The sequence below is a fragment of the Aethalodelphis obliquidens genome, unplaced genomic scaffold (assembly GCF_003676395.1).
Source record: "Aethalodelphis obliquidens isolate GAN/ISIS:26980383/991018 unplaced genomic scaffold, ASM367639v1 scaffold5, whole genome shotgun sequence".
Lineage (NCBI taxonomy): Eukaryota > Metazoa > Chordata > Mammalia > Artiodactyla > Delphinidae > Aethalodelphis > Aethalodelphis obliquidens.
The window spans coordinates 46006782-46022255 of record NW_020837949.1 but is presented as its reverse complement, the minus strand read 5'-3'; the positions used below and the strand labels follow the sequence as shown (position 1 = coordinate 46022255).

Below are 15474 nucleotides of genomic sequence, written 5' to 3'. Positions count from 1 at the left end.
GAGTTTCCCACTCACTGTTCTTAGCTGTGATGTCCATGGGCTTCAGTGAGCTGTAGCTGTCTGTGCTGACTTTTTAGAGAGTATGAGTATTAGGGCCTTCTGCTCAGAATTTCAAAGTCCATTGAACATAGACTATGATGTGAGACTTAAGAGTCTGCAGAGTTATGGCAGTTCAGTTTTCCATCCTCCTGGTTTCTGGTGAGGCCTGCGGATGTCCGAATTCACCAACCACCATCAGACTTTCGCCTGGCCGTCTCTGTGTTCATCAAGCCAAATTCCCAAGTTTTAGGTAATAACCTGTAGTTGAAAGTGCTGCCCTTTTCGATTTACTAATCTCATTGGCTCTAACTACTAAAACCAACTTCAGATCAGTCCATGACAATCACCTTAGAGTTTTTAATTGTGTTATAAGTGTGTATTAAATAGTTTGAAAATAAAATTTTTTTGAAGTTTCCTCCTCATCTCCTCTGGTGAGTGGGGGGAAGAAAAGATGCATTTTCATAGCTGTTAACCTGCAGCAAGCAATCCATACATCACTGAAGTCTTATCCCTTGAGTAAATAATAGACAGGAGAATTTCTGTTAAAACAGTACTATTATTTATTTGACCCAATAATTTTTTTCTAGGAATTTGTCCTCAGGGAATAGTCAGATTTAAAGACAAATATATATGGACAGGGATGTCCTTTATGACGTTACAGTTAATTCTCATTACTCATGGTAGTTTTGTTCTATAAAGTCACTGCAAACACTGAATTAGAAAATACTGAACCGTTGCTTCTAGGGGAAATACATGGTTAGGTTCCCGCAAGCCTCTTTTCACATTTTCATCAACTGATCAGAACATATTGTTGTTTTGTGTGTTTCTGTTTAAAGACACCTTGTTGGGGAGACGGATAAATTGGAAGATTGGGATTGACATATACATACTAGTATATATAAAATAGGTAACTAGTAAGGAACTACTGTATAACACAGGGGACTCTACTCAGTACTCTGTAATGGCCTATATGGGAAAAGAATCTAAAAAAGAGTGGATATATGTATATGTATAACTGATTCACTTTGCTGTACACCTGAAACTAACACAACATTGTAAATCAACTATACTCCAATAAAAATTAAAAAGAAAAGAGTCCCTCCTCCTAAAGGAAAAAAAAAAAAGATACCTTGTTTATATATATTGTTGACTCGTTAACATTGAACCCATGGCCAACAGCACTATAACTCATGCCTGAACGAAGCTTATCTCTTTTTTTTTTTTTTTTTTTGCGGTACGCGGGCCTCTCACTGCTGTGGCCTAGGCCCAGCGGCCATGGCTCACAGGCCCAGCCGCTCCACGGCACGTGGAATCCTCCCAGACCAGGGCACAAACCCACGTCCCCTGCATCGGCAGGCGGACTCTCAACCACTGCGCCACCCGGGAAGCCCACGAAGCTTATCTTATATAAGCTTATATAACACGTGTTTTTCCATTAGGCACATCACAGCCTTCTTGTGCTTAGGAACACTAGGCAGCACTACACTTGGGGGTCCTTTTAAACAGCAAAATCAACAACAAAATGCACAAGAATGCCAAAAAAAATGGCACTAAATAAACACATTTGCGTACAGTATGAAAGGCGAAACAAGAAGGCAGAGCGTCACCTTGTTCGACCTCAGCTGGGAACATGCGTGTCAGGTAACTCAAATTTTTTCACCACTCTGCACATATCCAGAATGACTGCAAGAGTGCCATGAGCATTGATTTTAGTATTACAAATAAACTTCAGCAAGTAGGCAAATCCACAAAGACAGAATACACTAATATTGAGGCTCAACTCTACTTATAATACTGAAATTTTAGAAACTACCTAAATGCCCACCACATAAACATGATTCAATATTACATGGTCATTAAAACCATGTTTTGAAGAGTATTGAATGATAATGAAAATATTCATGATATACCGTTCAGTGAAAACAGGCTGGATGAAAATCTACATGTATTTAAACTCAATTTTGTTTGTGTGTATATGTATAGTATTTCACTGATTTTTCTTTCTGTATACTTTTCTGTGTTAAGAATGTTCAACAATGAATATATATATATATATAGTAATCTTATAATACATAAATAAAAGGTTAGTAATAGATATCTCCTGCTTTACAGTCCAATGTGAAATGATAAAGGAAGATGGAGAGGAAAATCTGGGAAATCATGACAGCCACTTGGCACAGTCTGAATCCCACTCCTCAAGCAGCTCTCCAGAAGCCCACTGGGAAGAAGGCCAAGAAGTCATCCCAACTTTCTTTAGTACCATGAACACCAGGTATTCTGTACTCTCTAACATCACTGACAGTTGGATACGAGCTTTCCTTCTGGAAAGTCAATGTTGGTGTTCCTTTCAGGGGATGGCGTATCCTAACAGAATAGAGAATGTGGCATACCAAGCATCTGCTTTACTGTTCACCTTGCCTGAAGCAGTGGATGAGAAGGAACTGGATTGTGAGAGTATACTCTGTCAACAAGTTTTAGCTTGCTTTGGTGGATTGTCTTTGGAAAACGATTTTATTAGACTGTGTTATAATAGAAGAACAGTCACTGGGGCATATTTGTGAGATGAGGTTAAATGATTTGACCTACAGAGGGGCAGCTGTTTTCGTGACTGCCTCTGAACTGCAGAGCATGCTAATGTTGTGTTTTCAATCTTTCCTCCTCTGTATCACCAAATTGTTTAGCTTTAGTGACATTGAACTTCTGGAAGACAGTGGCATTCCCACAGAAGCATTCTTAGCATCATGTTATGCTGTGGTTCCAGTATTAGGTAAGATTGCTGGATTTGCCTTAAATTCATAGTCTCTAGAATCTGTTTCACTGCAGTTATTTTGTAGTAGAAATATGCTGAACTATGTGTACAGTGAGATGACCCTTCTTATCTACCTCTTCATATCACTAGGCACATATAGTTAAAACTGTGTGACCTTAAGCATTATTACATATTTCCATTTCATTTCTAATTATGATTAATATTGATCTTAGAGTTGTGTAATGAAAAAAGGGAATTCTGTTTTCTAGAAATCTTACTTAAGAGCAAAAGTGAAAGTCGTTGAGGAACAGATCTTCAAATCTGTTGGTACTATGAAAAAACATTTTACCAGCTAAAACTTTTTTCAGATTAAAAAAAGATATATATATAACTTTATTTAAGTTTAAATTACATTTACTTTTTATAGAGCCAGTAGTACCAGGAATTGCTAATGTGTTGAAATTTGCTATATAATCCACTTAACTCTGTATCTCTTTTTTAAATCAAGGTATATCTTGCATAGAACTTAACTGTTATAATTCAGTGAGTTTTGACAAATGCATCTACCTATGTAATCCACATCTCTATCAAGGCAGAGAATGTTTTCATCACCCCAGAATGTTCCCTATGCCAGTCAGTCCACAGCCTGTCACCCAGCCCAAGGCAACCATACTGATTTCTGTCACCATAGATTAGTTTTGTGTGTTCTAAAATTTTACATAAGTGGAATCATGTTACGTACTCTTGCATTATTATACTCTTGATAGTATAATGTTTTCACCTTTGTTGTTACATGTATTAGTCGCTCATTCCTTTCTATTGCTGAATAGTATTCTATTAAGTGACTCTACCCCATTTTGTTTATTCATTCTCCTACTGATAAACATTTGGGTAGTTTCTTGTTTGGGGCTATTATAAGTGAAATTGCTCTGAACGTTTTTGTGTCTGTGGGCACATGTTTTCATTATTGAGTAAACACCTAGGGGTGGAATTGCTGATTCATAGGGTTTATACATGTAATTTCATGAAGAGTGGTTGTACCATTGTGTACTTCCAATAGCAAAATATGAATATTCTGGTTGCTTCACATCCTCACTAGCACTTGGTGGTGTCAGTATTTTTGGTTTCAGCCATTTCTGTGAGTGTTTGGTGGTTTTAATTTGTATTTCTCTGGTGACTAATGATGTTGAGCACTTTTTCATATGGTTATCGACCATTGCTATCTCTTCCATTGTGAAGTCTGTTCAAATCTTTAACCTATTTTTAAAAGTTGGTTAATTTTCTTTTTATTATTGAATTGAAAGAGTTCTTTGTATGTTCTGAATAACATTTCATTTTAGACGTACTCATTATGAATATTTTCCCCCAGACTATGACTTGTTCATTTCTTTTCTTAATGATGCCTTTTGAAGAGCAGGGTTTTTAATTTTCATTAAATCCAATTTATCTGTGTTTTCTTCTTTTATAGTTAGTGCTTTCAGTATCCTAAAAGATCTTTGCTTATCCCCAAGGTCATGAAGATAGTCTTCTGTGTTGTCTTCTACACTTTTTATTTTTGATTTTAAGTTTACATCTGTGATCCATCTTGGAATCAGTTTTTTATGTGGTGTGAGGTAAGGGTTGAGATTCCTTCTTTTTTTTTTTTTTCCTTTATCTGGTTGTTCAAGAACCATTTGTTGAAAAAGTATCTTTTTACCCTTTTATATTACCTTGGCAGCACTTTGAAAACCAGTTGACCCTATAAGTGTGGGTCTATTTCTGGACTCTCTTTTGTTTCAACCATCTGTTATTTTTCCTCATCCTAGTATTATAGTATCTTAATTACTGTGTAAGGCTTGAAATCAGATAATGTATTCTTCCAGTTTTGTTCTTCTTTTTCAGGATGTTTTGGCAATTCTAGGTCCTTTGCATGTCCATATAAATTTTAGCTGTTAAAATGAATGTCAGTATTATGACATAGTATGAGTGTGTTTCATGTTTGGTAATTGCAATCATTGTTGCTTTTGTTGTGGTCATCCGTTTACAATGCTTGGTGTCAGTTTATTTATCTCTTGTAAAAATAAAATACAATGTGTGACGGGGTGGGGGGGGGGAGAATCATGGGCCATGCATGCTTCCCATTACTTTAAGGGAAAAAGCAAAGCTGCCCATCCCACTAATTCAACCCCAGAGAGGAAGAAGAGCCCTGATACAGATCAAAGAGAAAAACTAAGACCGTATCCAGGGGTCAGTGTACTAGAGTGGACCTTTCCAAAGATGTGTGGAGGGTATCAAAGTTCCCATCCTCCTTCCATGACTCCTCTTCACTCTCCTGGATAGGATAAGCAAGGACAAAGTGGAGCCCACAGAGTAGGGGGGCATGCAGGTGGCTTCCACGTGGTCCAGTTGGCCAAAGAAAGGAGAGTCTATATACACACTGGGACTAGAGGTTGAAGGGGATTTTTTTTTCCTGTAGGATTCCTGGGACCATACATTCTTTGATAAGCATGTATGACAGTAGGAGGCAGGATAGAATAGCAGTCTGATGGAAGAGCTACAAGGTAACTCCAATTCCATCCTACCCAGTAGTTATGGCCAATAATACAAGTTATCCCTCTTATCATGAAGATGCCAGGAGTCTTAAGTCTTAAACCTTAAAATCAGAGAAATCACAAATATTTCTCTGTATAAATGAAAATAAATCTCATTACATATATCCCAAACATACACAGAAACAGAAAACGACTATGGTTTAGGAATAAAAAAAGGAGTAAGATAGTAAAATGCAGTATTCTGATAAATGTACTGGTTTTCTGTACTAAGCCAGTAAACCACTCAAAACTTAGTGAGAGTAAGTAAAACATAAGTACTACCAACTGATTGTTTTGAATAGATAGAGGCATTTCTGAATAAGACATACTGTATTATATAAGACACAAAAGAGAGCTTGTTCTATGTGTCCCATTGTGATTTTTTTTTTTTGAAGTAATGAATCTTGAAAACCTTTCAATAAACATATGTGATTTTCTTACTATTTCTCTAAAAAAAAAAAAATCCTGTTGGGATTTTGATTAGAATTACACTGAAACTGTCAACCAATTAGTAGGAAATTGGCATCTTAAACAACATTGAGTCTTCTAATCCATGAATGTGCTGTATCTCTCATTTACTTAGGTCTTTATTTTCACAACGTTTTGTATTAATAGCATATAGATACAATTGACTTGTACATTGAGTTGTTTTTTACAATCATGAATGAGTTAATTTATAAAATATATTTTTCTGTGTTTATTGAAATTATCATGTTTTTTTCTTGTACTCAGTGTAATAAATTACATTGTTTGGATGAATTTAAGCCTGCTATCTTGCTGTCTGTTTCTACCATCTTGCTACTTATTGTCTGTTTGTCTCATGTGTTCTTCCTTGTTTACTCCTTTCTTGATTTCCACCCAATTAATCAATTATTTTTTTGTATTCTGTTTTATTTCCTCTTTTAGCTTTTTAGCTACCTATCTTTGTTCCTGCCTTTCTTTTGGATGAGTCAAGTATTTTTTAGAATTTTATTATATTTTCTCTTTTGGCTTTTTGGCTATACCCCTTTGTGTTACTATTTTTAGTTGCTCTTATCCAACAAAAATATTCAGACTACATATATAATTTTATATTTTCTGGCAAGAATATTAAAATTGTAAAGCAAAACAGATAAAACTAATTTTAATAATGTATTGTATCTAACTTGGTATATACAATATATCATCTGAACATGGAATCAATATAAAAGAATCATTATTGAGATATTTGGCATTCTTTTTTTGGTACTGAGTCTTTGAAATCTGGTATATATTTATACTTATGGCATATTTCAGTTTGGAATCGGTACATTCCAAGAGCTCAATAGCCACACATCCGCTGGCTACCGTATTGGAACAGTGCAGCCCTAAGGATTACAATGCGCATTCTAAACTTGTAAGGTTATCCTCACCTGCCCTTAGGCCCTTATTATAGTTACTCACTTCAGAGCAGTGAAGTAGAAAAAAGCAATGACAGTGTGCCAGGAACCTTTGAAGCTTATGTTTAGAAAATGATTTAAAAGCAAAAAATAAAAGTTTGGCGGGGGGTGGGGGGGGCCTGTTAAATTCATTGCTACTATAAAAAATATTTTCCACTTGAAAAAATTGCTTTTTCAAAGATGTTTTCAATCTTTTCTTCTAGACAAACTTGGCCCTACAGTGTTTGCTCCTGTTAAAATGGATCTAGTTGGAAATATTAAGGTGAATATACTGGCTTGTCTCCGTGGAGACTGTATATTTGGAGGGAGTAGTTGCATGAAATCTCATTCAGAAGCAAATGATTGTTGAGTTTTATACTCGGGATGAAAAGTATAGGCCAGCTGTAAGAACCTTTCTCAGAGGAAAAAATACTTTAAAAACAGTACTTTAAAACCCTGAAACTATTTAATTCTAGCTTAAGCCTAATAAGAATCCTCAAACAAATAAAACAGATTACTTGGAAAGCATAAGGACGAAGGTAAGAGAGGCTTAATTCATTTTGATTTCTTAGAGGCCTGGTTGACAAACTTAGGTCTCAACAGTAAACTGACTTGCTTGATAGCTTTAGCACTTTTAACTTAGGTTATTTCCCTGCTTCTCCTGCAGAAAGTAAATCAGAAGTATATAACCAACAAAGAAGAGTTTACCACACTCCAGAAGATAGTGCTGCACGAAGTGGAGGCCGATGTAGCCCAGGTTAGGAACTCAGCTACAGAAGCCCTCCTGTGGCTGAAGAGGTGAGGCAACTGGGGTGGGGCAGCAGTTGAAATCCAGCTTAGTTGAAATGTTACCCCTACCAAAAAAAATTGTTATGCAAAAGAGGCTACTTCTGAGTGAAAGCTGTAACCCATGTATAGCCTTTTCTAGAAGGCCTGAAGAATAGAATATCGACTTTTTTTTGCCTCTGTCTTGATAGTGATAAACATTGTTAATATTAATAGAATATATAAGATAGGAATGATAAAGGACAGTAAAGCCGATTGGTTTGTCTTTAAGTCAGTGGATCACAAACTGTAATGGCATCAGATTCACCTGGAGGGCTTATTAAAAAACACAGATTGCTCCACCCAAAACCCAATTTCTGATTCAGCAAGTCTGGAGGGGAGCTCCAGAATTTGCATTTCTAACAAGTTCCCAGGTGATGCTGAAGCTGCTGGTCCTGGGACCACATTTTGAAAACCGCTGTGTAGGTATTTCAGATAAGAAGCGTCTAGAGCAAGCTAAAGGGAAATCACAGGGAAGAAACTTAGAAAGGACTGCCATGTGACTTGACTTGTTTATGGCTGTGCCCAAGATACTACTGAAAAAGAAGCTGATGTCTGCCATTTATTCATACCCGTTCAACATAAGTGAACTTTGAAAATAATATTTCTTCCTCTTTTTTGTTTTAGAGGTCTCAAATTTTTGAAGGGATTTTTGACAGAAGTGAAAAATGGAGAAAAGGACATCCAGACAGCCCTGAGTAAGTGTTATTTACATTTTGGTTGATTAATTGAATAGGATGTGGAATGGAGACCCCTGGAGGAGGAGATAGGGTGTGCTTTTCAAGATCTGATTTTGGTATTTTTCTATTTCATTATTATTAATTGTTTGTTTCTTATATGCTTTGTTAAAAAAGAACTCAAGATAGTGACCTGGTAGTCTAGATCTAACTTATTATAAATCAGTATATCTTAAAGAAGAGCTATATTAATAGAGAGCCATCTTTTAATCTTAATAGGAAAACCTAATATTTTTAAGAAGTCAGTTCTTCCTAAATGAATCTTGAGATAACTGTGTAGTTTTCTAAAATCCGTATCCAGAGGGAAGCTAGTTTTGGAGACCATAAAAGGGAGGGTGTGGGGAACCCCAGGATTTGCTCTGAAATAAGATGAAGGGCTGGTCATCATCTTGTATTCCTCAAGTGCCCTATGTGCCCCATTTTTGTGGTGGTAGTTGAGATTCGGATGAAGGCCTTGGTCAAAGGAGATCGTCCGACATCTCCAGCATCTTAATGCAGTGACTGGAACATTGTAGGTACTTAATAAACATTGGGTGGGTGGGTGGATAGATGGATGGATCAATGCACCTATCGGACCACTTTTGGAAAACATTGAAGACTTGGAAGCATCCTCATAGTGCCACTAACAGACTGGCTAAACTCTCAATCTTGGTCTCTAGGAAATCCTTCCAGGATGGGCATTGAGGTGAGCAGATGGGAGTGAGATTTCCATATTACTTTGAAGCCCTGTATTATTATGATGTAGAGAAGCACATGGTCAGGCTCTAGGCAGTCATGATTATAAATGATGAAATGAATGAGTTAGATACTTCTGCTGGGGAGGAGGAGCCAGTGTTCACACAGCATTTTATCAATGTCAGGGGTGAGTTCTTCCTTTTGTTAGTCCTCCCTTTGGGTCATGAGTCTTGAGGGATCCTGCCCCTGTGTGATTTTCCCAGGCCTCCCTGTATAGAAATTTGCTAATGTGCCGTGAAACAATAAAAGCTGATATTTCTGTAACACTGTATAAAAAATTTAGACAACCTAGTCCTCACATCAGTCCATTTTTACAGGTTAGGTAACTGAAATTCTGAAAGATCAAAAGACACGCTAAGGCCACAAAGGATCTGAAGCAGGGTCATTTTGGGATCCTCAGCTGTAAGGTCCTCATTTCTCCCACAGGAGGTCTTCTCCACCATCCCTGAGCTACCTGCATTTTGGGGTTTCTCATACATCTTTGAATTTCCAGGACTGTCTCAGTTATATCCTCCCCTAAGCGTCCTGATTTCAGTATTAAAAATATATTCACCATGACTATTAGGACTCCCTAACCAGTCTCTATCAAACTTGATGACTTTGTGGAGTGATTAAGATCATGGGCTTTCTGGATACGTGCCCTTAGGCAATTTACTTAACCTTTGTGTGCCTCAGTTTCCTCATCTGTAAAATGGGAATGATGACTTGATTTCCCTAATAAGATTGTTGTAAAGATTAAATAGGTTTATGCATGTGAAAAGATTAGAAATTTGGTACATAATAAGCACTTAATAGAGGTTAGCTTCTATTGTTGTTTATATTCTCATCATCATGACATATACAAAGTTGATAACCTACCAGAAAATGGGACTTATTTGTCCCAAATCACAAATGGAAAGTTACCAAGCTCAGCTGCCAAGCCTGAAATTTCTCTCCAGGCTGACTTCTTAGTATGGAAGCTTCACACTGGTAGGAAGACTCCACCACCTGCAGGAAATGCAGAAGATATGGGATTCAGCACTGTGTGCGTGGTGGACTCCACATGTCACAGGATGCTACTGCTTTCTGATGGCTGGCTGTGTGAGGGCAAGTGGGGAATGCTAATCTCATTACCCCTCTGCTGGAGCTGGGATAGAGGAGAACCCAGCTGCTTACCGGACACAGCAAGTGAAAAGAAAAGCTTTGCCCCTTGGAGGTGGAGAGGCAGTTGAGGATATACCCTTTCTGCCCTGCCCCCATCCCTAATTCTGCTCCCTTTCCTCCCCTATCTTTTACTTGATTTGAAAGCTGGGCCTAGAGATGTTGACTTTATGAAGAGAGAGGAGACTTGAAGGGCAAATGCTGCTTCAAAACTGGAATAGTCACAGCCAATCTCAGCTTTTCCTTCCTTTTCTTCCCCACTTGACTGTTTTCAGTGGAAAGGAAAAGGGACCATAAATTTGAGATTTTCATCCTTGATGCTCAGGATTATTTCAGAGGTCTTCATGATTTAAATCGTCTTTGCTTACCGGGATCCCTAGTTTCCTGCTGCTGTGCAATGTGGAGAGATAAAGCTCCCCTAACCAGCCCCCTTCCCTCTAAACACGGACACAACAAGTTCTGTGCAAGCAAATAAGAGAGATTTATGAGAAATGTTTACACATTAACTATGCAGAACCCACAGGCTGCTTGTTGCCTATTTCTTGTGGATTGCTGGCTTTTTTCTCATTTTGAAATCACAGGCTTTATAAGCAGAACTGATATTTTGTCTAAAATGAGATAGTTTAGGTATGTAAGTGAAAGAGTGGGTATGTGCAATTTATATGCCACATATAGGCAAATTAGCTTGCATTTTTTATTCTGAAATTGAATTTGAGTTATTGTAATAACAGCTACCATTTATAGAGCACCCAGTGTTGGCATAACACTAGGTTCTCCGTAAACATTTTATTTAATCTTCTGAGTACTCCCCTTTTACAGCAAGTAAACTGAGGTTTAGAGAGGATAAGTACTTTCCCGAGGGTCTCAGATCTAGATCAGTGGTTCTCAAAGTGGTCCAAGGACAGCAACATCTTCATCACCTGGAGACTTATTAGAAATGCAGACTACTGGGTCCCACCTGACACCTGCTGACTCAGAAACTCCCGAGGTGGGGCCCAGCAAATGCGTGTGTTCACAAGTCATGCAAGTGATTCTAATTCATGCTCAAGTGTGAGACCCGTTCATCTAGAGCTGCGATGTTGAAGCTCACCTGTCACTAGGCTACATTTGGTTATTTGGGAATTTTGACTGCATCTAAGTGATTATTAAATAAGCAGGAATAAAAGTACTGAAATTAGTTACCCATAGCATCAGTTAATTTTGCCTCCTTTTCATGATAATTGGCTGGTTACCCAATGGCTGAAAACTTTTCTTAACCTAGGAAGAGCAAGACAATTAGTAGGGATAAAATAAGGGTAAACCTTGGATGACACTCCCAAATTTGAAAACACTGCTTAAGAAAGGTTTTGAGGTAACTGCTCATAATTTTGGATAGTCTTAGTGGCTTTGAAAATGGGAGATGATATGTAACAGTCCTAAATGACACAACGGAAGCCTTGACATCTATTAACTCTCTGGAAAATGCATGTATAGTCATTGTATTGCTGCAGTTCTGTGACCTAGAATGAGTTTTCAGCAATCAGAAGGAGGCCTTGGGCTTTATACTGCCCCCTTTTGCATTTGAGCCATCACCTGAATTCCCCATAATGATGATCAGAGTGGAATATTTTGGGTGGTCTCATGCCAAGAGCTGCTCTGAACTCTAGTGTCCTCTGACATTCTCTAGAGATCACTCTAAGGAAAGAGTTGGGTACACAAGGCAAATGTGTTTAATGGCCCACCCTGTAGCTGAGCCCCTCCCTTCACAGATGCCACATCAAGAAGAGGCTTTGGAAAGCATCTTTGTAAGTGAAATGAAGAGAAGTTGCTCTGCCATTTCATGCACCATTGTACTAAATATTATGTGTTCTGCACTATTCCCTCAGTGGGATAGCATATTGCCACATCCCTCACCTCGGAATGATTCCGTAAATGTCAGGTAAACATTAACCTAACCAAGGTCTGTAGCACAGAATAGGAGAAAAAAAAAAGGTAGAGGAGGCTCACTTATGCATTTAATATGAAAGGCTTTCACAAACAAGGAGAGCTATATGAGAGAGATGAAGTTAGAACTCATAATCAGATATTTGACATCAAATCATAACTTGACTAATTATTCTGAAAGGACCAGGGAATGTGAATCAAGTCATGCCCTTTCCAGAACTATTAACAGCATGTGCTTCTAATGGCAGAATTGGCTTACAGTACAAGTTTTCTTCTCGATGGTGCCTGAAGGTAACAAAGGATATCTCTGGGTACTTGTTCCATCTCTGTCAACTGGTTATTGAGTTGGCTTTTCTCCATACAATTCATTTTGCCCAAAGCTTAGTCACTGTAAAGAACTTGGGGGTACTTTCCTCGTAGTAGGTTTTTTTAAATTATATCAAATATTTATCATTTGACCAAATATGTAAATACAGTACCATCTACTACCTCATAACCCCATTACTTCCAGAGAAGATCTTCATCCAGAATTTGTAGTTTATCGTTATATAATGAATGTTTTTATACTTTTACTATATATTTATGTGTCCACAAACAGTATCTAGTAATGTATTGCATGTTTTAAACTCATGTACATGGTGTCACATTATACACATTCTTCCTTTTTCACTCAGTATTTTCAGATTTATTCACTGCTTATTCACTTTCAAACCTTTCTTTGTTCGTGATTCTTGCCTAAGGCCTTCCTAGTTTAGCTCATTTGCAGAACTGAGATGATTGTCACTTCCTGAGCTCAGTGAATGATTGATTTCACCTTTTCTGGCTTTGCTTGTCTACTTCTCAGGCTGTCTCCTAAGACTTAGATTTGCATTTCTCCTTTGCCCTCTCTACAACCCAAAGTAACTTTGCAAATTCTCACTAATTATAGATTTACAATAGAGAAACACTCTCATATATTCTGTTCCTGGACAGAATAGCTATCCACCAACAGTAATGGAAAGGTAGTTCTTGTTCAGATGCTATGATAGGTTGAGGCATAATCTCTAAATACCTCATAGAAAGTTTTTGACTAACCATTAAAGAAGTCACATCTGCATCTTTATGAATAGAATAAGGTTCCAATTTTTTCAAGATGTGGCTGGGAAAAGGCACGTTTTTCATTTTCATTATTTTGTTTTATCACAAAGAATAAACATTAGTTTTGTCAAAATGGTTTAATGTGACAAGAATGCCCCAAGTTCTCATTGCTTTTAGCTTTGTGACCTTGGGCAGGTAACTCTCTCTCTGGGTCTTCTATTTTTTCATCTGTAAGAGGAAGAGAATTGGGCAAGGTGATTGTCAACACTTCCTACTTAGAAATTTTGACTCAGTTTCTAAGGAACTGACAGATTTCAGAGAACTGGGAGAAAGGAATCATTTATGTCTTTCAGAGGCCAAAAATACTTCCAGATTATAGAACATGCATTATGATAATGGATGGGTATTATAGTGAAGATTAATGTATTTCATTATCTAATCTTCTCTGGGTAACCAAAATAGGTCAATGCTTAGACTTCATCCTAATTTAATGCAGCCTCACATGGCAGGGATATTTGCAGCCCTAGAAGTCAGCTAAAGACTTGGGGCAAGTCCTTTTCATTTATGAGTTTTATTTTATTTGTTGGTTTTCAATTGTGGAGGTGGTCTTCCTAGGCCTGAGTCAGGACCTAGCCTAAATTCTCTGCCTCCCTCTTCTCCCATTAGACTTACTGGCCCACATTTTGCCCAGTGGGACTCTTCTCTGGCAAGATGCAGGCACAGCAAGGAACAACTGCCTTCTCTAGAAGGGCTGGGGGGAGACACAGATCGTGTTGCTGTACAAACACCCTCCCTTCCTTAGACCAGCCTGCCCCTCTTACTTGGACTCACAGCATCCTTGTTTTCTTGCTGTCCCATAGAAGGGAGCATGGAGAAGGGTTTCTGGGCTTTTTTGAGTGGTTGACTTCACAGGCAAAGTGTAGGAAAGGTATAAGGCCCCTGAGGTTGGAGTAGCACTGGATCCAGAGCCCTTATAAACAGGCAGTTTGTCTGCCAGGTGAACTCTGGAGCCGAAGGCTCAGGGACCAGGACAGCGGTCAGCTGCATTTGCTGCATACCGTAAAGAAATACTGATCTCCTTTTACTTCCCTACCACAATTCCAAATCAGAATGATGGTGACTGTTAGTAGAAGAAAATAATACTGTCTGTATAGGAAAAAAGACTTAAGAGAATATACCTCCAGAATGCCCTCTGTGGTTACCTCTGGGAGGCATGATTATAGGTTTCTTTAGTTCTTCCCTTTTTGCATTTTCCTGAACATTATTTGTGAAATCAGAAAAAAAGCAGTAAGTGTTATTTTAAACTACCACTGTGCCTCAGGTGGGAAGTTTAGAATCCTTGACACGGCATAAAAAAAGTCCTCACAGTTTGGCCCCATCCCCAGTGATCTGCAGCCCTACTGGACTGTTCCCCCTTCATGCCACCATCTCTCACAACTCCATGTAGCTTTCTCTGTCTGCAGCCCCAGGTACCACCCTACTCTCTGCCCTACCCAGCCTTTGAGACTCCTTTGGAGAATTCTTTCTGTGCACTTGCTCCCAGGCTGGATTCATCTCTCTTTTCCTGTAGCACTGGATAGAGATCTCTGTTATAGCAGTCGGCAATTTGCATAACGATGATTTGTTAAAGGCTGGCTCTCTTAAAAACCCATGAACTTCCTGAGGGCAAGGGACTGAGTTTAAAGCACCCAGTGATCCCTGCTGCCTTGCACTTAGTAAGGGGCAGTGGTAGACTCGCACTAAGTTCTTGCTGAATGGAGCAGCTGTTCCCATCACAGATGTCTACGAGCAGATTGTAATGGCACTAAATTTCATCTACTGATTTTTAATAGCATTTAATACCTTACATGGATTAGGATCACAAGAAAGAAAGTGTTCCCACTATACCTCTGTGACTCACCTCAGGATGTTTTCCATGGACTGTACACCTTCTTACCAGCCCAGATGGCTCCTTAGACGGTCAGAAATTTGACTGTCTTACTGATTTACTGCGGAGGCTGTGCCTAGTATTTCCTGCCCGTCTGCACCTGTATGCTAGCAACCCTTTCTTCACTAAGGTCTTAGATACCATCTAAAATGTCCCTGATAACATCTGTCCCCTTAGAGAATCAGATAGGTTTTAAGTGTGGCTTACATTGAAGACTTGTATCTTTGACACTGTCTTAGCCTACAGACTGTTCTCCTAAGAAAAAGATTGAATTTAATCTTGAGTTCTCCTTTAGGCTATTTCTAAGAGTCCTTTGTGCCCTTGAATTTATTGATTTTTATCATTTCTGCTTTAG

At 38.4% G+C, this 15474-nt stretch overlaps 1 protein-coding gene across 9 annotated transcripts in view; it reads left to right on the top strand.

Annotated features, from left to right (window-relative positions):
• PLEKHA8 (pleckstrin homology domain containing A8) overlaps nt 1-15474 on the top strand; it is a 102499-nt gene that overhangs the window by 75148 nt on the left and 11877 nt on the right. For 8 of the 9 annotated variants that reach the window (XM_027102286.1, XM_027102283.1, XM_027102282.1 and 5 more), the window contains 5 exons: nt 2152-2311; nt 2721-2806; nt 6980-7038; nt 7423-7553; nt 8208-8278. In XM_027102286.1, coding sequence (XP_026958087.1) covers nt 2152-2311; nt 2721-2806; nt 6980-7038; nt 7423-7553; nt 8208-8278 — 507 coding nt within the window. Of the gene's footprint in view, nt 1-2151; nt 2312-2720; nt 2807-6979; nt 7039-7422; nt 7554-8207; nt 8279-9369; nt 15460-15474 lie in introns of those variants that run through there. The other variant, XM_027102291.1, reaches the window with a different exon arrangement.